This window comes from Heterocephalus glaber, unplaced genomic scaffold (assembly GCF_053883595.1).
Source record: "Heterocephalus glaber isolate CG9 unplaced genomic scaffold, H.glaber_assembly_v1.0 deba00001724, whole genome shotgun sequence".
In the NCBI taxonomy this organism is placed as follows: Eukaryota; Metazoa; Chordata; class Mammalia; order Rodentia; family Bathyergidae; genus Heterocephalus; species Heterocephalus glaber.
Genome location: NW_028258435.1, coordinates 961,533 through 989,182, shown reverse-complemented (window position 1 = coordinate 989,182; position 27,650 = coordinate 961,533). Strand labels below are relative to the sequence as shown.

Here is a 27,650-nt window from a genome sequence, read left to right as displayed (position 1 = left end):
TTGCCTCTTCAGCCGTCTGTCTGCTGGCCTATTTACTGCAGCGAACCTGAGAGAGGCCCGTAATACGATAACCCTGTCAATGCCTCTGAACATCACCAAACAGCACCAAAACACCTGGACCTGAGACTTCCCCAAAGTAATGCAGGCAGCAGCAGCAGACCCAAGAAACAGGGCGGCCAGAGAACCACAGGCCTCTGGGCTCCGTGGAGCGTCGGCTCCCGCTCGGCCACATCAAGGGCGGCGTCACCACTGGGTCCTGTGAGCCCCATCTCTGGGGCACCACGGAAGCTTCACAGCTTTTATATGAGCTTCACATTTTTAAATTATAATGACATGGGTACATACTGAATCAAAACATTCCTTAAAATAATGCATGTGCTTCTATAAAATACAAATAGCATTAATAGCATTTCTCTTCTATAAATACAATGCTTAAACAGTCTTGCCTATATCAGAAATTGGAAAAAGTGTCTCCCAGGGTTGTTTATATGTTAATTAAATATAGTGTGATAATTACACACTGCAAATACAGATGAGTATTTACATATTAATGAGATCTTGACTGGCAAAGACACTGTGACACCAAAAAGAATTCTAGGGACAGCTTCTCTGAGGAATTCAAAATCAGAGATATTACTTCTATGCAAGGATCACATGTTCTGAAATCACTGGTCCAAGTATTTGAAGTTCAGAAGTAAATGAGTAACAAGAGAAAAACCTCATCTCTGTGAAAAGTATATAATTTTATATCACTCAATAATGCTGAATCCAGTAATAGCATCTTTTACAGGAACACATAGAGAGGGAAAAAAGAAAACGAAAGAGGGAGAAAGGGAAGGGAAAGTAAGGAGGGAGGAAAGATGGAACTGCTCAGACTTTTAAATTTCAAATAAATACAGAATCATTAGAAAACATTTCAAAGCATTTCAAGTTACATCCACACTACAACAGTAAAGCAATAATTAAAATCAATTTTTTTTTTTTTTTTTTTTGGTACCAGGGATCGAACTCGGGATCCTACACTTTCGAGGCAGGTGGCAGAACCACTGAACTAAATCCCCGGCCCTAAAATCAATTATTAAAATAATTCCCTCTGACGACTGTTGCACAAGCGCAAGGTCCCGAGTTCGATCCCCAGTACCAAATAATAATAATAATAATAATAATAATTCCCTATTCCAGGACACACTTCACTAATGCCTCTCAAATGCTCTGCCCTAAGAGCAAGACGATCCCTTTTATACCTACTTCAAGAACACACTGCGGAAACTATATGTGAAACATAAAATTAGATTGTAAACTGGAAGGCAAATGTTATACACTCGGTCCTGAAATGGTGACTGAATAAAAGAAAGTGAATGAATTACTCAGTATACCTTCCTTTCTTTAGTCCTTAGGGTTCAGACATCTGACAAACAGTAGTGTCAACATATTTCCAAAGCCCAAGTGCTCTCTGCTGCACAGTTAGTCTGGGGTTGAAGGTGGGCATTTCTTAAGATGGAACAAGGAGAAAGGCAGAAACAAAAATGACTTACTAACCTGTGAAAAGGGCCATGCTAAAAGGATCAACAAAGAACGATAAGAGCACAAGAAAAAGAATAACTCGGGAGAGACCTCACAGAAGACGTTATTACACCTAAAGCATTAACTGTGGCTGTTTTTCAATAATCTAAACTGTAAGAGGGTGGACGCATTACCATTAAATCCTATTGTTCTTTCTCACTTCCTCCAAAAGAGAAAAAAAAAACTCAGCATGAAAGACTTTCTTGAGAAACAATGATTAACAAAAACAACAAAAAGCCCCTTATTTTCCTCAATAGATTTAAAAATACATATAACTTAAAGACTCAGATAAAATCAGAGACTTAAAGTTTTTCTAAAAGTCATACCCCAAAACAATGGTTTAATAGCTTCATCTTCTAAAACACTTTGCTGAGAGACCGGACAGCTGAAGCACTCACTGTAATTTAAACAGATCCCTAGAGCAGGTACCCTTAAAAACCACAAGGTATTCAAAGACAGTACAGCATCAGACATTGGGAAACTATTTCCAAACCAATTCTGGAATTTCAGGTTAAAGTGAAATGTTCAAGCAATCATCAGAAAACAATAAATATAAATGCATTCAAATCTAAGGAGAAACCACCTCTGAAAAGCACTTTGTGAAACAGTAGCCTTTTTCTGTAGATTAGCAATTTAGTTGAAAAAGTCATCTGTATTCAGATTAGATCTATTCTGCAAGAAGCCAGAGAACAATAGACAATTTTATTCTGAAACATATTCTTACAAAATATATTTACATATCACAAATCTAAAATTATTTAAAAATGAAAAAAGTATCTCACAATTTTTCTTCACTTTTATCAGAAGATTTACTTTTTTAGTACTAATAATAATGAAAAATAAGAAAGGTGTAACATATATTTAGAGCATACTGACTCACAACATTAAATAAACGTAAGTTCCAATCCTGGCTTCACATATATATATATATATATATATATATATATATATATATACTTCTGTAGATCCAGCTTTCTAGAATAGCAGGGATAATAGAAAATTATTTGGAAACCAGATATAAATATGTGTCAATACATGGCAATTCTCTATGTACACTGTTCATCATCAACACCTGATCCTAAAAGTGTATCAGGTGGGGGAAGCAAGGTAAGAATGAGGGAGTCAGATGAACCCGAGTTCCAACAGCACCTGGAGTACCTGTGTCTCCAGGGCCAGAGCTGGCAGCAGCGATTGCCAATGCAACTGTCGCAAGCCTTAGAGCCCTGCCGTCACAGCAGATTTCACAAGCACCCATTTTTCCTGTCACTAAAACTATGCAAGGTGCGCAAGCAAGAGAGGAACTGCCAACACACTTTAAAGAAGAGTGAAACTCAAAATCAGAAGAGACAAATCACGCAGTTGACAAGGGAGCCCATTTACCAGTGGGCGCTTGCTCACTGTGTGCAGAAGGTCTCATCGGTGGGTGCTGTCACTCCTGCTTTCTACCTCTAGCTAATAACTGACCTATGAGAAGTATGGTCTGCACACCTCTCTTCTCCTGAGGGCCCTTTGGGCCTGGGACAAACGGCCTCCCCATTTCTCAGCTATGCAACGGGGCAAACATATTCTCCTTGCTGATGTTCCAGCCTCCAGAACACCAAAGGGGAAATACTGGGGCGTGATGTCTACACAGACTGTCATGTGCTACAACCCAATTATCACATAGTCTTGAGGTGAAAAAAAGAATTGGTCTAATAGTAAGTGGTGTTTCCATTTCCCATTTGTCTTTGTGTCTCTGGAATTTCAAAAGGAAAAAGGCTGCTGCGCACTGCAGGATGTGGACATACTGGGTCCCTAACACTGTCGGAACTGCAGTTCAATTTCTAAGACACAACTCATTCAAACAGACACTGTTCAACTGCTGCTGACCAGAAAACAGTATATACCGAATAGACAGCAGGAAAATCAGGAGGCTTTCAAAAGAATAGTTTTTGTTCACTAAGTCCAGGTGATTCTGCTAGGATAAATAGATTTTCACTTCAGGATTTTTTTTTTTTTTTTTTTGGTACTGGGGACCAAACTCGGGACCTTGCAACCCTGGCCCAGCTTCAGGATTATTTAAAAAATAAATTGAAAATAATTATATTTCTGGGGGAAAAAATTAAATAGATCATGTTAATACTATTGGTTTTTTTTAATTTAAGGTGTTCAGCATGAAACAAAGAATTTCTATAATTTCAAAAGAAGGTAAACAGCCACATACCATGCTTCAGGCAGCAACGCAGAGTACTGGTGTGGGGAAGTGGTTTCTGGGAAGTTGGAGAGAATCGCTAGGCGATGAGGAAGAAGGTCAGAGCCGTGGTAAGTGAACAGAATCTCCAGGGCTGCCACATTACTTTCCTGTACAAGAAGCAACACAAACCTCAAAAATACCGGGGCAAGCCTGCGTGACAACATTCAAAACCCTACTTTTTATGCACTTCCAATATGACATACTTTGAAATAGTCCTGATTTTGTCTTAGCTTATATGGTTTCAATCTAAGACTACAAAAATGTAAAAACTCTGAGTGATGAATAAAATCTTTAAAAATGTAACTCCGTTTTCTCCACATTTCTTAGTATGACAACAGAAAAGGCAGTGCAACAGTACATGCGTGCAGTAACACGGACTGCACAGCTCCAAGATTCGGAGAGCGTTAATAACCATAATTATTCTGTTTACAAAAAAGAAATTACCCGAGCATAAATTCTTGCTGAGAGAACAATATTCTGCCTCCTGAATGTCTTAAAGAACTCAGCATCGTATCTCTGCTCAGAGGCATGAGGCACTCCTAGGATTTCCTGAGGGGAAACAGAGATATAATGAATAGACTTTTAAATATGGGTGACAAGAAAATATTAAAAACTTTAACAACTATGCCTGTGGAAATAAATAAGGTCTGAGTTAATTCATTTCAACTATCAATTATAAAGTACTACAGCTGCACTCTTGCCTTCATTTTATAAAGGGCCATATTTATAAGTGCTATTAATTTTTTCAAATTCAGAAGTAAATGAAATAGGCAGTGGAAATTAATTACAGTAGGATAGCCGACACCAACTGCCTTGTAGAAACAAATAAGCGACAGCTATTCGAGGCCATGCATTACAAGCACCTATCACCTCTCCACGAGAAGTTCTGGTTAATTTTACGTAATTTCAATTGCTGCAAGATGCAGATGAGCCACTTGTTCATCCCTCAAGTATGCAGCAGTGTCCACTATGTTCAAGGGACACAGTGACAGGTGCTGGCAACTCCCTGAATGATGTATTTTCCCTCCCTTCCTTCCAAGCAGCTTAAAATCCAGGAGGGGAATGAACTAACTGTTAAAAAAAAATGTTTTTAAAGGAGAAGAGCCTTTGCTAGAAATGATGTCATTGTAGTTATTTTTTTAAATCCTCATCAGTTAGAGATACATACTTCAGTGTTTATGGGTAAAATTATAGGATTTCTAGGATTTACTTTAAAATAAGTGAAAGAAAAGATGGAAGTGGAAAGTTGAGGAATGAAAGATAAGATTAGGAAAATGTTGAAAATCACTCAAGCTGAGAATGAGTACATCAGAGGTTATCAGGTTGTTTTCTACACTTTTAAGAATCCTTGGAAGATTTTACTATAAAAAGCTAAAAACCAGTGATGCAACAACAAAACTCAGATCAATACTTGACCCTGATCCTCAGGATTGCATCTTCCCAGGAGGCCTCCTTCACTGTCTCTCTTGTGAGCTCCTTCTGCACAATGCTTTCAGGTTTTCAGACCTCTGATGTCCTGTTCCCCAAGCTGCAGTCTCATCTGAAAACCTGGCTTTTCTATGCCCTGAGCAGCCCCCGGGTGGCCGCCCACCATAGTGGCAAAGCTGCCTGCACAGCACCTGCACTCACACCTGCTCCCATACCGCTGCCTGCGCCTGCACCTGCGCCCGCACCTGCGCCTCCCTGCTCTTCCTCCCTTCCAATACAGCACAAGGAAGCATCTCTGCTTCTAGAGATGTCTCCAACTTCCATCCATGCTCTCCATTTTTATTCCATTTCTTTTTTCTTTTTTGTTTTCTGAGACAGGGTCAGGCTGGGCTCAAACTCTCAGTGATCCTCCTGCCACAGCCTCCAGAGTGCTGGGATTACAGGCATGCACCACCATGCCAGACTCTGTCTTCCGTTTCTATAATTCTGTTAAGCATCCCTTTGTTCTAAATTCCTCCTTGCCCTCTACTGGTTCATCTCCATTAGTACATGAACAATTCTTCTATCGAAACAACCCGAAAGCTGAACCTGCACCTGCCACCCTGTCTCCTCTGCCCCTTCACAGTAACAGTTCTTGAAAGAGCTGCTCACAAGCACTCTCTCCATTTCCACGTCCACTCTTTCTCCAACTCACTGACCCTCTTACAAAATTCAACCGGATCCCTTACTCAGGATGAGACCTGCACAAAAGCAACCACAGACTCTCCTTGCCACAGCTCCAGCCCTGGTTCTGGGCCTCACCCTGAGGCCCAGACACCCCAACTCTTCTTTCATGGCTCTGGCCCTTCCCTGACCAGAGATCGGATGTTAGTTCCTCCTCCTATTTATTTGGACAAACTCTCCACCTTCTCTAAGCATCAGCTTCCCAGTCCATAAAACTGAAAGGATAACAGTAACTGCCTCAAAGGACTGCTGGGAAATAACCCAGGCCAAGGCCATGAGACAACAGCTGAGAGGCCCAAGGAGTGCCTGACAAATGCGCTGAATGGTTAAACTTTTAAACAATTTACTGCACTGAAAGACACATTTTCAAAAACAATGGGGTAAGTGTGTTTATGACGAGGGGGAGCATTCTGAAAGAATTAATGATACCATATATCTTTTACGACACTAAATTTTTTTAATGTAGGCCTTCACTGTATTTTATGATCACACCTTGTGGATCAAACATTTGTGGCAATTTCGGTCAAATAAACACATGACAGTGTATCTTCATCCACCTTAGTCACCGGATCTGGCACTGCGCAACTTCCAGCTCTTTCCCAGTGTCCAAGTGACCATGAAAGGAAAACGTTTTGAATGCATTCAGGACATGGAGGCAGCCGGGACAGTGCAACTGAAGACCTCAGGAAAGAGGACTCCAGAGCTGCTGCAAAAAGGGGCAAGGACCATGGTATCAATGTGTTAAAAACAATGGGGAGGGAAGGGCTGAGAGGGATTCCTATCAATGTGTCTTATTGTGACAATTTTTTTAATATTTACCATAATTTTTATCATATCATGTAACAGCTAAGAGTCCTCAACAAAAGTGTGGATATTTCTTTAATAAATGGTTCCTTCAACAAGTATGTTCTGCTTTCCACCAATGAGGCTTGTAACACTCGGAGCTCTGGGCCACAGGAGCAGAGAGGATTGAAGCCCGAAGTTAGGGGAATTCCTTACAGAGCCTCTAGCCTGAAATCTTTGCTGCCTTGAGGACGAGCTGCAAGGGGACTTGCTACACAGCGACTTCTCAAACACTCCCAAGGGGAACTTCATGTTCTTTTCTACTGCATTCCTTCATCAACTCTTCGTATTTTCCCCTGGTCACTCACTTGCTGTATAAAGTAGACTATAAAGTGTCCTTAAGCATCCCTCTGCCAGGTGAAATGGTATGATATGCTGCATAGAGTCAGCACTCATGTAAATCTACATGAACTCATGTTTACCTCCTTGCTCATAGAAGTAATAAAATAAGCCATGCTCTGTGAGGAAAATGCAATGTGCATTTCCATCACTGTCTAAGTAGTTAGCCATTCTAACTGAGCATTTTCATCACAACATTTTAACAGCCACATCCATCCCAAATCATCAATTTTTCAAATTTTTTTAAATTTCCTTGAGAAAAATAGCTTCACCAAATACTTTAAATGTCACTATTATAGTGTAATAACAAATGTACTTACTATAGCCATGTGGGGAACAGCAATCAATAAACCAACACGAAGTATAAAAATAATAATCTGTGGGGCTGGGGATTTAGCTCAGTGGTTCCGCTGCCTGCCTTGCAAGCAGAAGGTCCCGAGTTCGATCCCTGGTACTCAAAAAAAACCACTATCATCTTAGGGCCAGGGATTCAGCTCAGTGGTTCCACCGCCTGCCTCACAAGCACAAGGTCCCAAGTTCAATCCCCAGTACCAAAAATAAAATAATAATAATAATCTGTGTCTATGCAGATTTCTACAGTTCACGGCATGCTTAGTAGTAGATACTATCTCAGACTATGACAGAATACAGACTGTTAGGAGACAGGCATAAAGTGATATCACCATCCAACAGCTGAAACAGTTGTACCTGCAAATAAAATTAGCAGGAATTTTTCCTAACTTCCTTGCATTGAGCAATATATATTACCAGTGTTTTTTAATAACTACAGTAATAACACTCTTTTAGGGTTTTGTTGGAAAACATTAGCAGGGCAGGGGAATCCTGATCAGAGTTCTAAATGTCTCTTATTCTCAGCATGAGCACCACACGATAGAGGTGGCACCTACTGAGCGTCTACTGAGCGTCTACTGAGTGTCTACTGAGCGTCTACTGAGCTCCTACTGAGTGCCCACTGAGTGCCTACAGGCCTGTGCACTGGCGCCAGGTGCCACGCATGCTCTGCCCCTAGCAAGAGGTGCAGCACAGCCTGGCTGCGGAGATGACATCCAAGCAAAGCCAAGCATAATATTTAGAAACTTATGTCACAGCCTGGAGCGTCATATGAAAAGAGCAATCCACGCTGTGTGCATTCCCTGACATGTGGCTCCTTTCCACCCCTACATCTAGCAGCGCCTAGACTGCTCTGACGCCACAGAATGTCCACCATGGGATGTTTGTGCTGTATCCCTGAGGATCCTAATACAAAGCACGCTGCTCAAGTTCAAGCGTGGCCCTGCTACCAAACCATTAGGGTAAAACAAGTGAGAAATTTGCATGTGAAGACTGTTAAAGCTCACTGTGTACTAAAATTAGTACTGAAGGAACTGTGGGCCAGCACCTTAAAATGAAAATATAAAATAAAAGCAAATGAAAAGGATTATAAATCTAAAGCACACAGATGCACTAAAATGGGTAAACCCTTTTTATTCCCTAACCTCACAAAACAACTTCTTGAGTTTCAATCTCAAATTTTTGTAACTAGTACCAAAAGAAGCTGCTTCTGTAAAAAATTAATTTTCCCCACATAAACAGCATTAAAGATCGAGAATATAAGATATTAGGGTAGCCAATACAGCTCTGTTTATAGTAACAGACCAAATGGAGACACTGATCGGATTAAAATCACTCCTTACCTTGTATGTTGCAAGTCGATCTAAGTAAGTCAGTAACTTCAGTCTACAACGGCAAAGTTCCTTCTGTTCCAGGGTCAACCTGTTTGAATAAGCATATTAGGCCACTTACATTTACACAGATGTACATTTCTCTAGGAGTTAAAAGTAGAGGGAAACAGTTACTTTTCCAGACAGCCCACAATTCTGAGAACAGGAGACAAAAGCACAAGGGTAAAACAATACTTCATGCATTTCAGTTCCTGAAATAAGTTACAGTGGTCATCACTGGAAAAGAACGTACTGAAATGACTATTTTATTTTTTTATTCTTTTATTGGTACATTTTAGGTCTACAGTACGTTTACATTCATCATTGGGTGCTTGTACCTGAACATGATGTATCTCGGTTATTTTTTCCCCATTCCCTGTGCGCCCTTCCCCCTCTCCACCCTTCCCTATTTACAAAGACTTTATTTCCATTTTTTCCATTTCTCATCATTTTTCCTTTCCCTCCTTTCCTTTCCCCTTCCCCTCCCACCACCCCTACCCCTTTGGAACTTTGAATAAGAAATTACTATTTTAGAGAAATTGCAAGTTAGCAGTAAGAGGTGGCTTACTCTGAGAAGTTTACAAGCTTAAGTAGTTCATGTCTCCTCCCGAGTGCCTTCTCCTTCTGCCTCCTGGTGAGCTCCTCCAAGGGTGCTGAGAGCTCCTCATAGGGGACACCATCGATGTCCACGTCACCGGGCAGGGTAAACCTGCGGAGCAAAAGAAAACTCAAATCTACTCTGCGGTTACTTTTTTTAATTTCACATCATGAAAAGTTGCTTTCTCCTATTTTGAGTGATTTCATTGCTAACTTACCTTCCAGCTAATTATTACTAGCTAACTGTAAAGCTAACTGTTAATTCGCTTTCTAGCTAATCTTTTTTTTTGTTTTCTTTTTTAGTTTTTGCCATGGCAAGCAAAAATGATTCATTCATTAAATCCATGGTATAGATAGGGAAAAGTCATCCATAATGATCATAGAGATTTTTAAGTCAAGAAATGCAAACTATTAAGGAAAACACAGAGGGCTGTCTGCACCAATACAGTAAGGCAGCCCGCACGGACAATGCTGCCGACAGAGCTCGCAATTTAAATCACTCCCATTTACGATATTGAAATGGTAGCAAATTCTGGCCTCCAAAAGTCATTCACTCCTCAGATACACGATCATTCACGCAGCAAATATCTGCTGACATTCAGGGCTGCTTTTGAGACACTGGCTCTCGTCAAATAACCATACTGCTATTAGTATTATGACTGCACACGAATGGGGCTCAGAAGCTTAGGTGGTGCTTTTGTGCTACATAGAATGTAGTCACAAAGGTGCCTCCAGGTGAGCAGAAGCCTCGAATGCAGGCCAGCCTGAGGTGGTCCACTCGGCAACAGGCCAGACCCGCTTGGTGTCCTCAGCCTGATGGCCCCGCTTCGGCCAGCAATGGTAGAACCCGTGTCTCTGCAGCATCAAACCCCACATGTGAACAAGCTAGCATAAAGGGTAAAAATCTATTCCCTGAGATCATACAGGACTGACCGGGGCAGCTGCCTCCATATGGAGGAACCCCAAGTTTACCCCTGCAGCCCCCGAGCCTGTAACCGCATGGAGCACCCTGGCTTCCCCTCACCAACCTGCTGGTGTGCACTCCTCTCTGCAGGGCAAGGAGGGCCTCCAGGTCTGTGCCTTTTAAACCATACTGCAGCAGCTCTTTGGCTGCCTCCACATTTTCAGGAACTCTCTCCAAACACTCATGGAGCACCCAGGATCGCTTCTTTATTTTACTCTTCATAAAAGGAAAATAAAAGCAGAGATATTAAAGCACCAGAGGCATCCTGCAGCACCTGACACCTGCTGTCCAGAAGGACGAAGCTGTCCCTGAGGTAGCTAGTGCATCACAAGCTGTCAACATCTTCCCGAGCCCAACAGTCTGTTTAATCATATCCCTAATCTTCACAGCCACCAAATACCAGGTCTGGCAAACCAGCTGACTTACAGAGCTCATCTGTCAATGAAATGTTTACTGTGCACCTACTATGTGCCAGGCACTGAATCACACAAGAGTGTACAACAGTGCATAAAATGGATTTGGTGGCTGCCACATGAGTCATGCACATCGTCTCTGAATTTGTTTGTATCATTCATCCTCTTGGTTTTGTCTTTTTCTTCTTTTTTGAGGGGAGGGGGTCATTTGATTGTTTTTTAAGACACAGGCTCACTATGTAGCCCAGGCTGGCCTCAAATTCCTGGCAACCCTCTTGCTTCAGCCTCCCGAGCTGTGCACCACCACGCCCAGCCCTCTGTTCTCTTAAGAATGCTTTCCTAGGGCCAGGGATTTAGCTCAGTGGTTTCGCCACCTGCTGCACAAGCGCAAGGACCTGAGTTCAATCCCCAGTACAAAAAAAAAAAAAAAAAAAAATGCTTTCCTCTATGAATGCACATATAAACAGCATAGACAGATCCCAAATAAACCGCCTGATGATCATCTCAAGGTCCCAGAAAGACAATAATAACCCAAATCTGGAACTAACAGAAGGAAAGAAAGAACACAGATCTGAGTAGAAATTGATGAAACTGGGACTAAGAGTAGTGCAGAGGATCAATGAAGGAGAGCGGCTGAGAGGCGGTTCTGCGGGTGGCGAGGCGGGGCGGGGTGGGGGCGGTGAGCAGGCTGACACTCAGGGTGTGTGCTCCTGTCCCGCACGGTGCACGTCTCCACCACAGATCACAAACACACACCGATAAAGGGGGTCCTGCTCTGCTGCAGCGGGGGACGCCTCACTCTGATCTGAGATTACCATCTGAAACGTCCACACTGCACAAAGCCTTCCCTCCACACTGCCTGGGTCCACGGTGATCGCTACTTTACTAGGCTCCTAGGGCTTCATCTGAAATCTTCCTGCATGGTTATGCACACTAAGTATGAAGTCTGCCTCCTCGGGAAGATTTTCAGCTCTTCCACGGCGAGGGCTACACTTACGTCTCTCCTATAACTCTTTACAGTCACTAGCACGCTGCTCTTACTCCTAACTGCCTATTTATCTCTCTGAATTAAATACATTCCCAATTAAAACTCTTCCTTGGTTTGTCTCTCATGGCAGCTCTCACAGCTCCTTCAGGAGCCCAAACAGCATCTACTCTGTTTCAGAAAATGCCTCTAAATGAAAAGACATGCACTTTAGGAGCTCACTGTCCTAATCCTAAAAGTAAAAAATGAAAAGATAATGCAGGTTTGGCGTTTGATTTCTGAAGCAAATACCAGCAACTCTGTCTTCTCCCTTTGCCCATCACCTCTCATGCTCTCTCCTCTCTGGTATTAAACAACAGCTGACCATCCTATTTGGATGAATCATCAACTTCTTACAAATAACCTTTCGATCATGTTGTTTAATTATGAATATAAACTTTCAGGGAATATAACTGTCAAGAATTTTCCCCACATCATAGCCTCTTTATATAGGCAAAGGCTTTCTAAACGTCAGATCAGCAGGCACAGCCCTTTAAGGGTGCACCATCCGTCCAACCTCATCCTTATAGAGACGTCAAGAGTCAGAACACACGGGCCAGTGGGGAACTGACTGTCAACCCAAAACCCCTGCGTCGGACCCTGAACTCTCGTATGGTGGTTTTCGGAGTGGTGGCTTTGAGGTAACTAGGCCACAAGACCTCAGCCCTCGTGATAGGACTGGTGCCCGAAAGAGACTAAGAAGGGGCTGTTCCTCCTCTCTGCTCTCCACCATATGTGAAACAGCACAAACGGATTCATCTGCAAACCTGGAAGACAAGGAGCAAACTGGCAGACACCTTGCGGGTGAACTCACCCACCTGCACTGGAGTCCCATAAGCCATTTCTGTGACCTCCGTGTTACAGCAGCCCCAACTAAGTTGAAGCTATATGACAATTTTAACAAAGGAGGCCAGTGCCAGAGAGGACCCCGCCGTAGGATTTCACCAAAAGGAGTCCTCGGCAAGTCTGCTCTGTGGCTCATCTGTCTATTACTGCTCAGCTCCAAATGCTCTGCCTTCCAAGCAGCTGCAGTGTTTCTCATCTGCAGCTAAGCTTGGTCAGCAGAGGGCACTGCAGCCGCTACAAGGCCTGGAGTGTCCAGTGCTGACATCTCTGCTTCTTTTCTTCCTCTCCTCTGGCTTGCAGGCAGCAAGGCCCAGGGAACATGCTCATGTACATACAGAGTGACACCTGCTTCCCCTTTCTCCCAGTCACGATTTTCCAGAGCCTGGGGTCGCCCTCGGGCAGATTCCTTCCTGGCCAGGCAGTGAGGTGGAGTCTGTCCTGCCAGCCCTGGCCATGGCTCCTTCCGACCTGAGCCTGTGCTACGGCCGGGGTTCCTGCTCACCATCCCTGGGGTTTCCTCACACACAGCCTCTGCTCACAGTATCCTAGCAGTAGATACCTCGCTACGCTACCCCTCTCCGGCTGCCAACTGTGGACTGGGCCTGGGTGGAGAAAACTCCGACATGTCTCTAACATTCGCTGCACTGCCACTGTTCCGAGTCCAGCAGCTTGCGCGTCCCAGCTGAGGGAAGAGGCCTCCCTTCCCATGCGCTCCCTCCAGGGGTGAGTTCCTTCAGCTCAGTGTCTCCTTAGGTACTCTTTACTCCTTTGCAGTTCACTGCTGGTTCATAGAAAATACATCTCATCAAGAAGTCTACCTGTGGCTCCTGAGTAGACCCTGACTAATGTGGATGAAGTGGGGTAACTGGCACAGTGGGGGCAAGGACCCAGCCAAGATCAGTCTGTCGGTGACTATTTGTTCCAACAGCTTCAGCAGCAAAGTCCAGCTGCAGAGCAATAGGTCCTGACAAGAGCATTTTCCCAAGTGAGAAAAATGTTCCGGCACCTGTGGAAAAGCCAGCAACATAGAATGCTTTACAACAGAACCCAAGCCAAAAGACATCACGTTACCAGGTAATTCTGAATGGAGGCAATGTTGACAGCTGACTTTCTCCACTGCCTCTGATAGACGAGGTCCGTATCCAGGCCATAGGTGTGAGCCAAAGACAAGGCTTCCTCGTACTCTTCGCTTTCAATCTTTAGACAAGAAAATGCACACAGGAGTGTTACATGGCTGAATTACCCACGAGCCACCACTGAGAGGACAAATGAGACAATCCCCTGACCTAAGAGCATGACGTGAGCATGTGTGTGTACCACGGCACCAGCAGCTTCCGGACATCAGAAAGATGAGGGACACATGGTGAAAGCTCTTGCTCATAGTCAAATAATGGCAAAACCAGTTCTAGGAGTGCCATAGGCCCAAAGTCCAGGGCTTGTCCCCAGTCCCTGCAGGAATGGCGCACACGACTGGGACACATGGTGCTAGGGGAACCAGCTTCCCAAGCAGGCTCCTGACTCCCAAGCAGGCTCTGGATCTGAGCAGGCAGCTGTGCCAAACACAGGTAAGGGGAGTGCTAAAGGACAGAAAGGGATCAAAGACCCAGGCTGAGCCCCAAGGCAGATAATCTGCCAGTGTGAATTCTTCTTTTACCCCATTTTGATTTTGATTACTCAGATGCAAACACCAGCATCAGTTTCAGAGCCTTTATAATACTAGTGTTTCTGCCATGTCGAGGATCCAGCATCCCTTCTTTAATTCCTTCCTGCAGTGAATTTCTTCAGCCTTCTCCAGCAGAGCCAAAGCCTGGTGCCTGCACTCCAGCAGTGGCCTATGCCCTCACCTTTCTCTGATACAGCTCCTCCGGGGTCGTGGAGCGCAGACTCACGAGGCGGTAGTTTTTCATAATGGTCCGAGGCCGTTTCCGTGGAGGTGCAAATCGCTCCATCTCTGTCACCAAGTAAAGGCCCTGCTTTATGTAACCGAAGTAGCGAGCTTTGGCGGATGCTTCGTGATCAGAGTCAGAATCCTCTTCTCCGTCATCTTCGTCTCCAGCTCTCAGCTCCAAACGAGAGCGTTTGGGGACAAGTTTAACCTCACACTGAAAAAGATGTGAAACTAACAGTGAGGAAGGAGCTAAAGTCAACTTTCCAGAGTTAATGAAAACAATATTTTTAATTCTACTCTGCTTTGATTTATGACATCCAATTCACACTGGAAACCAAAGGACCCTACAACAAACATTCACCACAGGATCCAGAAATGAATGTACTGCATTATCAGCTCCACATCTCCAAAACCAAAGCCTATTAATAACAGGTCATTGGCCAGGGATGTAGCTCAGTGGTGCAGCACCTGCCTGGCAAATGTGAGGCCCTGAGTTCAATTCCCGGCACACACACACACACACACACACACACACACACACACACACACACAAAACATTATTATTCTGGACAAATGAAGGAGCCAAGAATGTGAATGCGAATTTCTTTTACTTTCCACATTGATGTATTTGCTGCAGAAAAATAAGATGCTGTTTTTCACCTATTTAGAGAATGAACATGAAAGTATTTATCTGCTTTGCTAAGAACACCTCTTCCACATTCCCTTTTTAAAAGTCTAGCAGCTTCACAAAGTTCCCCAAGTCTGAATGCCTGACTGCTGAAGACAACTTTCTTTCCAAAATTAACAGAGCTGGCTGAGATTTTTAAGCCACAGTTCTCTTTAGACTCGGCAATGAATTCTGCAGTAAAAAACATTTGTCACCTTACATGGCTGAAGTAAAAGCCATTGAAGATTTTACTCTTGAAAGACTAGAATTTTAAATGACCAAAGCACAACCCTAAAACAACTCTATTTTCAAGTCTATTGTGACAATAAACAAGTTTTTTTTCCTACAAGAATGAAAAATTTCAAGGATCACAGTTTAGGGAAATAAGTTAAACATAAGGTAACCCTAATGATAGCACATACCCGCCTTTATTTTAAGATGACTAATCTAGGGGAAATCTACCATTTCAGTAAGAAGAATACTGTTTCTTCATTCTCTTACAATGCACTTTTTAAAATTCACTAAACAATGGAATTGTTCTTTTCATCTTGCTCAGAGATTTTTGTTTTGAAAGACAGAATCAGATCATGAGACAACTACAATAAGAAAGAAGCCAGGTATTTAGATTTGGGGTGAAATGCATGTTTACTCTCAAACAAGGAGAAAGCTTTACCTCCAAACTTAAAAATCCCCCATCATGGGTAGCTGTGACTTGGGGCGATGGTTCAAACCATTCACAGGATCTTCCGAGTAAATTCTTCAACGTTTTCACAGAGAAAATGGTGAGAGCACCAGAGCACCGAGCCAGAGTCACAGCACCGTCTGCCCACCAATTGACATCTATCAGCGGGTACAAGGACTCTTTATCTAAAGGGGGAAAAGGTCCGTGGTTTAAATACAACGTATTTCATATAATAATCAACTGAACGATCCAAATTCATCCTATTATTTGGGCCCTAAAGCTCCCTAAAATAATGAGAAGTATTAAAATTGAAGTCATCACTCAAATTTTTATTCAAGGAAGAGACACAAAATGGCACAGGAATTCACAGAAAGGACATCTATCTGAGTGCTGGCGATTAGTGAGTCAAAGTCCGAAGCTCTAGGGACACAGAGGTAAATAAAGTCCCTCTTCTCAAAAGAAAAAGACAAAAGAAAGAAAAAGTACATATTCGGGAAAGAGATGTGTCACCATTTTCAACTTAGTTAAAATTAGATGTGTATGAAGTATACGTACACAAAAGTTATAAAGGGCTTTAGAAACTGAGTATCTATCACCTTCAGACAAACACTGAGAGAACTATACCCTTTAAAAAAATAAAAGACAGATATATAATAGCTGCCAGGGCTGATTTCCTCCCAAACATTTAACTTTTTTAACTTACAGAGGGAAGCTACTCAAGGCCAATAAAGAATTTTTAGAGATTAAAATGAATTACAGTTCACCAAACTGAAAAATTCAATGGGAAATGTTATGATATTTATTATAATTTTACCGCACTTTTTTAAACCTTAGCTGTCCCACAAAGGGTATGTAATGGTTTACAGGAAACACATATAATAATAAGCCATTAATTTAAAAATATATTTAAACTAAGGAGAAAGATATTTTTGCACCGGAGCACAGTACCATGAAAATAACTCATTATTTTAATAAAAAGAAAGACCATAATGCCATTTTCTTAGAAAAGAAGCCACAGACAATTCATATAAATAAGGAATTTCAAGAACACGTGAATTCTCTTGGGGCTTATAGTCCCCCAAAGTAGGAAGGAAGAAGAGAGTCATTTAAATCACATTTGAGGGCCGGGGATTTAGCTCAGCGGTTTTGCCCAAGCGCAAGGACCTGAGTTTGATCCCCAGTACCAAAATCAATCAATCAATCAATCAATCAATCAATCACATTTGAGCTTCTAGTTTGAGAAATCATTAGTTTTCCTCAAAAGTGTTTCTGAATATTTTAGATGATCTTTCTTTTATTTTTTCCGGTACCAGGGATCAAACTCAAGACCTTGTGCTTGCCAGGTAGGCATGATGCCACCTAGCTACATCCCCGACCTCTGGATGATCATTTAACAATAGCAGATAATTCAAAGCATGGAACTTGATACACATGTCAGTAATCAATATTGTTAGTGCTTTTTAAATGTAAATTTTAAAAGTACAGTATAGGTTTTGAAATTTGTGAATGCCACTGATCTCATAGGAGACATTTAAAAACTCAGGAAAATTTAATTTTCATCTAAAATAATTTGATCCTGGGGCTGGAGGTATGGCTCAACAGTAGAGATTTCCTAGCATGCACAAGGGCTTGGATTTGATCCCTAGCACCAAAGGGGTAAGAGAACAGAAGAGAAACAAAAAAAGAAAAATGATCCTTAGTCAAAAATTTTAAAAACTCAGTGACCCTTTGTAATCCTTACATTTTTTAATTTATTGGTTTTATCTAATTAAATAACAATTACTTTATTTAAATATAAATATTTTCCTATTTATAAAAATAAAATGAGTGCATTTTAAAAGTAAATTACTTTATTTTTAAATACAAATGTATTTTTAAAAAGCCCACCCACCAGCCTAACCCTAATCTCCTCCTACCCAGAGAGAACTGCAGTGGTTCTCCTGTGATGACTCTCTTGCAGCTAGCTCTCCTGGACATGAGCCCTGAGTTCTGAACTCTGTAAGCCAACTCAGTGCTGGCCTGAAAAAGGGGAGCCGGGTCTGCCTCAGCCTCAGAAAGCTCTAATGTCAGAACCTTGGCTCTATTCCTTGTTCTGGTCCTGTGAACAATAAGTGCTTCTTCCAAAGTGAGGCAAAAGTACCTGTAAACTTTTTGTATCATCTAAAGAACACCTTGCATAATAAGAGGAGTCCCTTAAGATTTTAATGATCATACAACTCACCTTTTATTTTTTTTCTCTTCTCAGCAGAGAGCCTCCAATCAGGATTAAGGTCATCGTAGCCTGGCTAAATATGAAAATTTGGGTCAGCTAAGTAAGAAAATTGTGACAAAATCATCAAGAGCTATGTAATTTTTTAAATAATAAGACATGGAGATGATACATTTCCTATGATCTCTACCTTACAACTAACTGAAATTTTCACTATACCACTATGGAAAATCAACTGTTTCTACACTTAAAATTTTCATGGAGCAGGGATTATGACTCAATTTTAGGAAGGAAATAGAATGCATAAGAACAATAAGTTCACAAGTATACAATTAATACAAATGAAAGCCAGTCACAGGAAGAATTCATTCTACACATACACACACCCTGACACACCAGCAGAAGGCAGCTATGCTGCTACGAATCAGCACTGGCCTATGCACACCAAGTTCTGCCCCAGGTAGCAACCCCTGCATACCCTGGCATGCATTTATATTCTAATCTTGTGACAGCATAGGGTTATAGTCACCTTTAAGAAAAACAAGGCTATGACAATATCTCCCCAATTTTGTAAAGCATTGAGATTAAACCATTGCCAGACACCCTCTGGACTTAATGGTACTCACTTAATCTCCAGAACTGCAATAGTATGAGAAAAGATCACTTAAAAAATCATTTGGCTATTTAGTTGAAATCTTAAATCTAAAGAAAATAAAACAAAACCAAAAAACAGCAAAACAGTGTCACCAACAGGGTAACTGTACTTTACAACAATGCATTACTTATTTCATTAAGAACTACAAGAGAGGAATTCAAAAGTTCTCAACACAAACAAGCGACAAATATTCAGGGAGAAGGGGTATGCTAATCGCCCAAATTCAGTCATTATACATTGTACACGTGTACTGAAGTACCACATTGTACCCTACACATACATACAGTTATTGTCAACTAAAAATATTTTACATATTATAAAAAGAAATGCATTTTAAACAAAATGTACTTTGTCATCTAATGCAACAAAGTGTACCTATTTAATTATCAATTTATTAGTGGCTCGTGATTTAGAACATTAAAAAGCCTATTTCTTCCCATAGGCTAAAAGAACTTCCTGTCATCGCTACTGCGCATCACTGAGTGCTGTCCCGGAGATCAGAAGACATAATTTTTAAACTTTACCAGGAAAACAGCTACAACAAAAGGCAATTTTTCTGCCAAGGGAAGAAATGAGGCATTACAGTTTCCTTAAACACCAAAAAAGATGATTAAGTTTCCAAGAATTAGAATCCAATAAGGTACATGTTACAGAAAACAATCAACTAATCTGGTATCTTTAGTGATCTTTTTCGGGGCTCTTTCGAATTAATTTTCTGAGGTCTCCAACCCACCCTGCAAGGACCGTACAAGTTTGTGATGCCCAGGGCACCTCCTACTTCCATTCTAGAGCACACAGGGCAGTGTAGATAAAACCCTGTGCTTGACTCTTAGACTAGGCCCTGTGTAAGGACAGACAGATTATAATGAAATTTCACAAGGGTTGTTCCTGAGAAACAAGCTACAGAATAACCATCTCATCTACAGGTCTCACTAGCTGTCTTCATCAGTCAGCGGGAGCCCCCCTGTCACTCCTCAGCATTTGCCAGGGTTCGGAACAGGATACATGGAGTGTGGCAGTCTGGCAGGCTCAGGTCTTTGAACTGAAGGCCACTGAGGAGGGCTTGGGAGCAGGGTCTTTCCGGCCTCTGTCCTTATCTCCAGCACCTCACTCTCCCTGCAGGAGTCCCAGGAAGCTGACTCCGCTGGCCCAGGGCTACAGAAAGCAGAAGTCCTGTCCTCTGGAGCATGCCAGGAACCCTCAGAAGGCGACGCTCCCCCTCATCCCTTGAGGATCACAGGGGGCGAGCCAGGTAGGGAGTTCCGGACAGCCCAGCAGACTGGACGGACAGCCTGCAGGTGCCTCTTCCACCATGCTTCTCACCCGATCGCCTTCTTACACACTGGCCCTGCGTCACCAAACCTAGACACAAACGCACGCGGCTCTGCCTGGGTCTCTGGGTCTTCACTTCTGCATCTCTGGTATCACCTGAAACTGTAGCTGAAGGACTTGTACTCTCTGCTCAATCACCTGTCCTCTGCTATGGGAACGTCCACAGTGGCCCACCCTGCCCCAACAGTTTCCGCTCCGCAACATGAGAGAGCTGAGGCACTGACTTCCTCCACAGCCTGCAGGGACACCTGGACACACACCAAGAGGCTGGCATGGAGAGGGAGGAGCGTTCTGTGCAGGTGTTGGCTCTCCTGGCTGGCTGTCTGGAGTGCCCACCTGGTGCAGAAAGTAAATTTTCCAAATTCAGGTGAGCAGGAGACCAGGAGAAAAATCGTCTGTTACTAAACAAACGTGTCACGCTTTTCTCTCTTGTAAGAGGTGTGTCCTGACCCTTAGGTAAACAGTGAGGAAAGAAATCACACTTCCTGCCCCAACATATCCCAGCCTCCATATGTCTGCAAGGAGCCAAAGACACCAAAGCTGCTGCCCCGTGTAGCAGTACTGAGAGGACGACGTGCTGCTCCATGTGCACTCTGTACGGGACAATGAGGGCTGAGCACTGTTTGCTTCTGACCAAAAAGCTAGATTTGCTGGGTGTTTTTAACCACCAGAATCCAGACATAATGAAGTCCCTGCTGCCAACACTCAAAACCAGCATTTCACGTGCTTCTTCATTCCACGAATACTTATTAGTGCTTAATGTGTTACTCCCACAGAGCCTATCGATACGATGCATTCTGCACCAATTCTCCAAGAGCTCACAGTTAACCAAGCTGTGAAGACAGCTGTGGATTCTGTCAAGATGAGCCGCATAAACTGCCATTTTCCCACTTAGCCTTCACTGATTCGCCCTCTTAGCAGAGTTAGCCTAACACCTTTTATATGTAAAGAGAAAAGAAGAACAGGAAAGATAAGTACAAAGAGGCAAGTAAGAAACTTCTCCAGAGAAAAATGAAGGCCAACTATGAAATGCAAAGATACAAACATATGGGAAATGTGTGAAATAAAAACCATTTAAGCCATTTTATTCTATTCCAGACATGAACAAAATTTAATACTCACAGATTTCTAGCCAGATGGGTTTTCACACTGACAACAAAAGCCGAGGTACTTAGTCAACCCCAAACTGGATGGGAGTAAATCAGGCTAGGCACCTCCATAGCCATCTCTAATCATTAGGGTTTACAGAGGAAATGCTCAGTCACTCAAAGCATGTTATAAAAACTGATAAAGCCACAAACTACCCCAAGAACGCTCTGAATGAGCGGGATTTGCCATCCCAGCAGAGTGTGAGGTCCTCCATCGGCTCCTTCCCAGGCTCCTTCACAGGTTCGAACCCGACGAGGTTCCAAACGCATCACCACAGTGGAGACGCAGAGCTCGGAGCCCCGCCCGAGCCCCTCGATCCCTGGGGGAAAGACAAAGCTGCAGCTGTCTCAGGGTTTTTCAGAGCCTGGGTTCATCTTTAAAGGAACTCAGTGATGAGTTCAGGCACAGGCACCTGTGGCTCTGGTAAGCGTCAACGTGACACTGCCCACGTATCCCTGCACATCTGCACACCTCTGGGCCCCCTGTGCAATGAGCCACCTGAGCCAGAGGCTGTCACTCAACAGACTTCAAGATAACACCCCTCCCTTCCACTATACTCATCTCAGACACTGGGACCTCAGTTACCAGATAGAAGTTGGGACTGAAGGTAGAAAGTGTGTAATACTGGAACAACGGCTCAGCTTACGAAGCCAGAAAATCTGAATGAAAATGGAATCTTGAGCCAGGAGTGGCGGCACACATCTATAATCCTTGCTCTCTGGGAGGCTGAGGCAGGAGGATCTAAAGTTCAAGCCTGGGGGGCCGGGGATTTAGCTCAGTGGTTCCGCTGTCTGCCTCACAAGCACAAGGACCCGAGTTCGATTCCCAGTACCAGAAAAAACAAACAAAAAACAAACAAACAAACAAATAAAGTTCAAGCCCAGCCTGGGGAACTTAGCAAGACAGTTATCTTTTTACAATATTAGCAGGTTATTTTAATCTTTTGTTTATCATTTTCCTTTCAAGATTATCAATATTTTAAGGGCAAGAACTGAGAACTTACCATACTTCCTGCTCCAGAACTTAGTAGAGTTTCAATAAGTAGTTGAATTTTATTATTTTACAATTACAGTTAAGTCCCCAACTTACAGATGAGTTCTGTTCCGGAAGAACATTCATAAGTCAGATTCATTTGCAAGTCTGAAAAAATGAGTCTTATACACCTTTGACACAAATTACAAACAGTTGAGTTGTGAACTTTCACAATGAAAAGCACAAAAAAACCAACAGTAAGGTCCATTCATATCTCTGGAAGTTCACAACCTGAATGTTCCTAAGTCGGGGACTTACTATATGTTACCATACATAGAGGAACAACCTGCTCTATTTCATAGAACAGTTATATATGTTTTACTGCACTTTCTACAGGATGGAGGATCTTACTAACACATACACTAAAGTCCAGTCTAAAACACTCAACTGAATGTGACTGATTCCCAGGTACAGCTGGAGGTCTCAGGGTGCAGCTGTCCACGCTCCCCTGCTGGGCCCCACGGCCACTGACTCACAAGGGTCCTGTACTCTACTCTAAGTGTCAGGCTTACAGAGCACAGCTTCTCAAGTCCACTCTGGCACCGGGTACACACTATGTAGGTCAAGAGCTGCACACATCTGCCGGGGCTGAAGAAATCTGTACTGCACCTGCTAAGAAGCAGGGTTTATCACTGTGCTTTTACAGACCATCATAGACAAAAGAAGCCTTGTAAAAATGAATAATCAAAACATAATTCCTAACCTACTGCACACAAATCTGATCTTTCAAATGAAAGAACGTTCCTAAACTCAGGACATGCCAAACATCAAGGGATACGAGCGTGGGCTGGATACGCTGGCGTTCCACTCGCCTAACGAAGCTTTCTTCCACCTGTCTCTATGTATTTATTTTTTCACATGCTCATGGGAAGGGCACAGACATCGGAATCAGAGAGATATGAAATCCAAGTTCGGCTCACTGCTTTCTCCCTGCGTAACCCAGAACAAAGCAAGCGCTCGTTAAGGAACAAGAGATGCCGATAGGAGAGCACACTTTGTATGCTGCCGGAGAACCTCCTGTCCGCGATGCACCTCCATCCACTAAGTTGTGCAGGACTTGATAAGCGTTATGGAGGGAGCTGGTGCACATGTGGAGGCCAAGCCTCACGGGTGTGTTTATGATGAATCGCAGCTTCAAGAGCACAGGAGAGAGAGTCTGACAAAAGCGGAGCACAGGAGAGGGGCTTGAGGGGGAATGGAAGCTGCACAGGGTCCAGAGCAGGAGATGGCACAGGCGCTGGTGCTGCAACCTCTATATAGCCTTGGGATTTTAAAGGAAAAACTGGATAAAAATAAACACCTTCCATGTTCCCAACTTTCGACTAAAATTTCTTTTGAGGCCAGAACTGGCTGGGGTGTGAGGCAGCAGTGGGCACAGCCACCACGGCCTGGGACATGTCCTTGGTGATGCCAACCAAGCTTTCCATTCCACGAACCCAAGAACCTGTGTTTTCCAGGTGACTCAGGCACTCAAGGGAAACCATTCATAGCAACCAAATCAAGAGAAGCTCCTGTGTAACTGGGAAGACTTACGTAAGAGCCACCACCAGCCTGGGAACCAAGTTGCCTCCCCTATCCGACAGACCTGGAACCCAAGGACCGTCAGGGAGTGTGGGATCGGCCACGGGGGAGGCAGTTCGGCGGCCAGGCGGCAGCAGCACCAACTGCTCTGCCCCCCCAGAGCCCGAGGTGCTTCTGTGCGGAGGACGGCCACTGAGGCACACGGACACGCCTCTACCCTGCGCTCGCCCCTCCTGCAGGGCCTCTTCTTCTGCTTCTAAAATCCCTGCCTTTCCTGCCGTTTCTTTTCTGACTGTGTATTTAAAACCCCTGACAAAATCTAATTTATTCATTCCCAGGTTTCAAGGTTTTCAAACAGTTTTTATGATTTTTTGAATAGAACAACTATAAAAATTTAATCAATGAATGATATTAAAGAGAAATAAATCACAATGGCATCAAATAAAACTAATGACAAAGAAAAAAAGGCTTAATCAGTAAAAAAAAAAAAAAAAAAAAAAGCTGAGTGAGCGCCCATGGGGACCAAAACAAGATGCAATTTATCTTTGCAAGTGAACAAGGGTCCCCAGAATCCCAGCAAACAATAGCACGTGCTAATCAATTTCATTATGGATAGCTCTCCCACGACAGGCACAATATCCTAGGACATTCACAAGATGCAATCTGCAGAGTCCCTCAGAAGTTGATCAATACTTCGTTTAGGTGAAGGAAAATAATTTAAGAAAACAGAAGGGGGAGCAGGAAGAAATGCTCTTATTATTCAGTTCCACCATCTGAAAACATGCTGCCCAAATGGAAAAGTTCCCAAATACAGACAGAACAGCACCATCCTTCCACACTGTCACACCGTGCTAACCAAGAAAAATACATAGTATTTTGGAGCAATTATCTGAATAATGCCTTTTGTCTGAATATGGATCCAAAGCACAGCTCATGCCTTAGGAAGCATGAGTAATGTGAAGTAGAGAAACAGATGCCCTGAGTGTAGCCCAACCGCCTCCCCAACAGGGGCCTCAACAGCCAAGGGTGCTGAGCAGTTCTGAGAAGCGACCACCCCTGCAGAGGACATCAGTTGCCTCCATTGCGACTCCAGAGCAGAGGGGATGCACCTCATTTGTGGCTGGCAAGGCTGCAGCCTGGGAGCACCTCTTCCACTTAAATTCAGCTCCAGTGAGTGAGAGAGATGTAGATACAGGGAGTCGCATCAAACTGGAGGTGACTGGGAATAAGCAGTGTCATGGCTTGTGTCTAGAGGTCCCCCCTAAAGTCTCATATGGTCATAGGTGGTAAGTTTCAAAGGAGGCTGGATTAGGGACTATGAATGTGGATTAAGGGTGTAATGCTGGGATGAAGGGTGCCCCACTCTGGGCGTGGGTGACACCAATCAATAGATGTGTAGCCTGGATGGAGTATAAAGAGAAGCTTGCTGCTGCTGCTGCTGCTTGCTGCCTTCTGCCTGCCCCATCACACCATGGACTGTTTCTCCTCTATGACTCCCCTCTGCCATGCCATCCTGCCTTAGAACCAGCCAATTGTGAACTGAAACCTCTACAAATTATGAGCTAAAATAAACCCCTCCTCCTTTAACCCTGGGTGTTGGGCATTTTGTCTCAGCAATGAGAAAAGTAACTAAAATGGGGAAATCTCCTAAAAGCTGCACATATTAAAATAACAATACCTAAAAAATCAATTTACACACGTGAATAGGGTCAGAAAATGTAGAGCCACTTTCTCTATTTCTCTACCTTTTGCTTAATTGTTTCTTGCTTAATAATATTTCTCTTTATTACAGCACCAACCCATTTCAGTCATCCAGGAAGCCTGATCCAATATTAGATCACGAAGTTACCCACTATGCTGTATCTGCACACAAGGAAGCATGGGTGAGGGGACAGAATTCATCCTCATGTGTACAAACCCAAACTAATCATGAAACAGAAAAAGACGGGCACCACCAGCTCCGCCGAGGTGAGGGAAGCTTTTGTTGCAATTTTAACACCTCCATTCTGCATGTTTAGAATGTCAAAGAGCAAAAGGAAATGCGTGCAATGGACAGAACACACTTGGTATGCAGCATGTGCTGCACTACAAATTAGAACCGGTACTCAGGACATGACTGTTCATCATCCTGCTGTGCTATCAACCGACACTATGACGTCACTGAGGAACGTGACAGCCGTGAGCCACAGCCTGCAGCACCACACTGAGCAGGCCTCACCATCACCGGCCCTGGGACCCACCTGCTCGCTCTGCTCCCATACGCGCAGCTGCCTGAGGGACGGCACAGCCCAGACGCTCAGCTTCCCCGAGAAGTGGATGGCTGCAAGCAGGTTCCCATCTGGAGAGAGGCTCATCTTGAAGATCCCATCCTGTGCAAGAACCACAAGGTCAGATCACAGGCTTTCGGACAAGCAGAAACGACCCCAGAATTACCAGACACTCCCCAGGTGCCATGTTATATGCAGTCTTAATGATCGGGGTTCTGTGCCCACCACTGCACTATGAATGTGCTCCGGCACACATGAACTCAAGGCCTTTGTTGTCTACTTTATAGTGTCATAATTTATGTGCAATACTAAACCAAAAGTATACAATTCACACGTAAATTGTCAGGAGTTCTCAATAGGGTTGGTCTTTACTAGCTTGTGAATTCCATGAAATAAGGGCCCACACTAACAAGGGATGGTTAAGGGGTACAGTGTCTTTTTCGGGTGACAAAGTTGTAACTGAAATTAACTATTGGGATGGTTGCACAATTCTGTGAATATACTAGGTACCAGTAAATTGTATACTTTAAACAAGTGAACTGTACTCTATGAATATTTCAATAAAGTTGCTCTCCAAAAAGTCATTAAACTGCACATTTGCTTAATGTGATTTCCTGTATCCTCTACTTACATTAACCCACTACCTCGAATGTCCAAATGATCTTTTCTTAATTAAAAACACTAATTAAAGCCTCTGCAATTGGCAGCAATATTTAGAGTAGGAATTGTACCTTCTTTCAAATATTGTTATATAATTTCTATCTGTACTGACAGGGTTTTTAATGTTAAATGCCACATCTTTTGTATAAGAGTAGCTTAAATTGCCTCACTTTTTTAATTACCTATCATCTCTATGAAACAATTAAAATGACTAATCTATTTCCCATATCTTCCAAATATACAAGATATGTTAAAATGAAAGTAAAAATTCTAGTGTATATATTCAAAGCATCCTGAATTACTACATATTCTTAAAGAAAGAAACTTCAGATCAATAAGAAATAATTTTATAAGTTTGATTCTTCCAACATTCCACAAGCACTTAATGAATATTACATATTCACTAATAAATATCACACACCAGACACTTCCACAAGCAGAAGAATCAACAGTGGACACACATAACTCCCTAACTTCACAGAGTTCAGTGAATATTTTAGCCCACTGAGAGTTGACAGGTCTCCCACTACCTCAGCAACTATTATGTATAGTAGCTGCCCTCTTCCTATCATGCCTTGCCCCCTCCCCTGTGTGACATCATGACAAGATGGTTGCTCCCACCAAAGAATAAACCCTTCTTCCCAGCATCCCCCTGTTCCCGCCTAGAAAGTAACCTAATACTCGCTCACCTCCTACCACCTAGTGACATCACCGGCTCCTCCATTCCCTAGTCACTACCTCACTCAACCCCGCCTCAGCCCCTACAAACCCCACCCCATTCTCTATAAAAGACTCTCCCTGCCCCGCCCATATTGCTTTTGTCTCTCCTTTGTTCAGAGACAGCCCAGCAGATCTATTCCCCTAATAAAGGCTTGTTGTGGCCTGGTCTGCCTG

At 43.2% G+C, this 27,650-nt stretch overlaps 1 protein-coding gene across 3 annotated transcripts in view; it reads right to left on the bottom strand.

The window, feature by feature from the left end:
- The window catches only part of Nbas (NBAS subunit of NRZ tethering complex), a gene marked incomplete at its 5' end in the record, with an annotated part of 266,027 nt that overhangs the window by 184,636 nt on the left and 53,741 nt on the right, over nt 1-27,650 (bottom strand). For all 3 annotated transcript variants that reach the window (XM_087199614.1, XM_087199615.1, XM_087199616.1), the window contains 10 exon segments: nt 3,767-3,903; nt 4,241-4,345; nt 8,824-8,902; nt 9,419-9,559; nt 10,476-10,627; nt 13,766-13,891; nt 14,539-14,796; nt 15,923-16,116; nt 18,153-18,216; nt 26,070-26,198. In XM_087199614.1, the coding sequence (XP_087055740.1) occupies nt 3,767-3,903; nt 4,241-4,345; nt 8,824-8,902; nt 9,419-9,559; nt 10,476-10,627; nt 13,766-13,891; nt 14,539-14,796; nt 15,923-16,116; nt 18,153-18,216; nt 26,070-26,198 (1,385 nt within the window).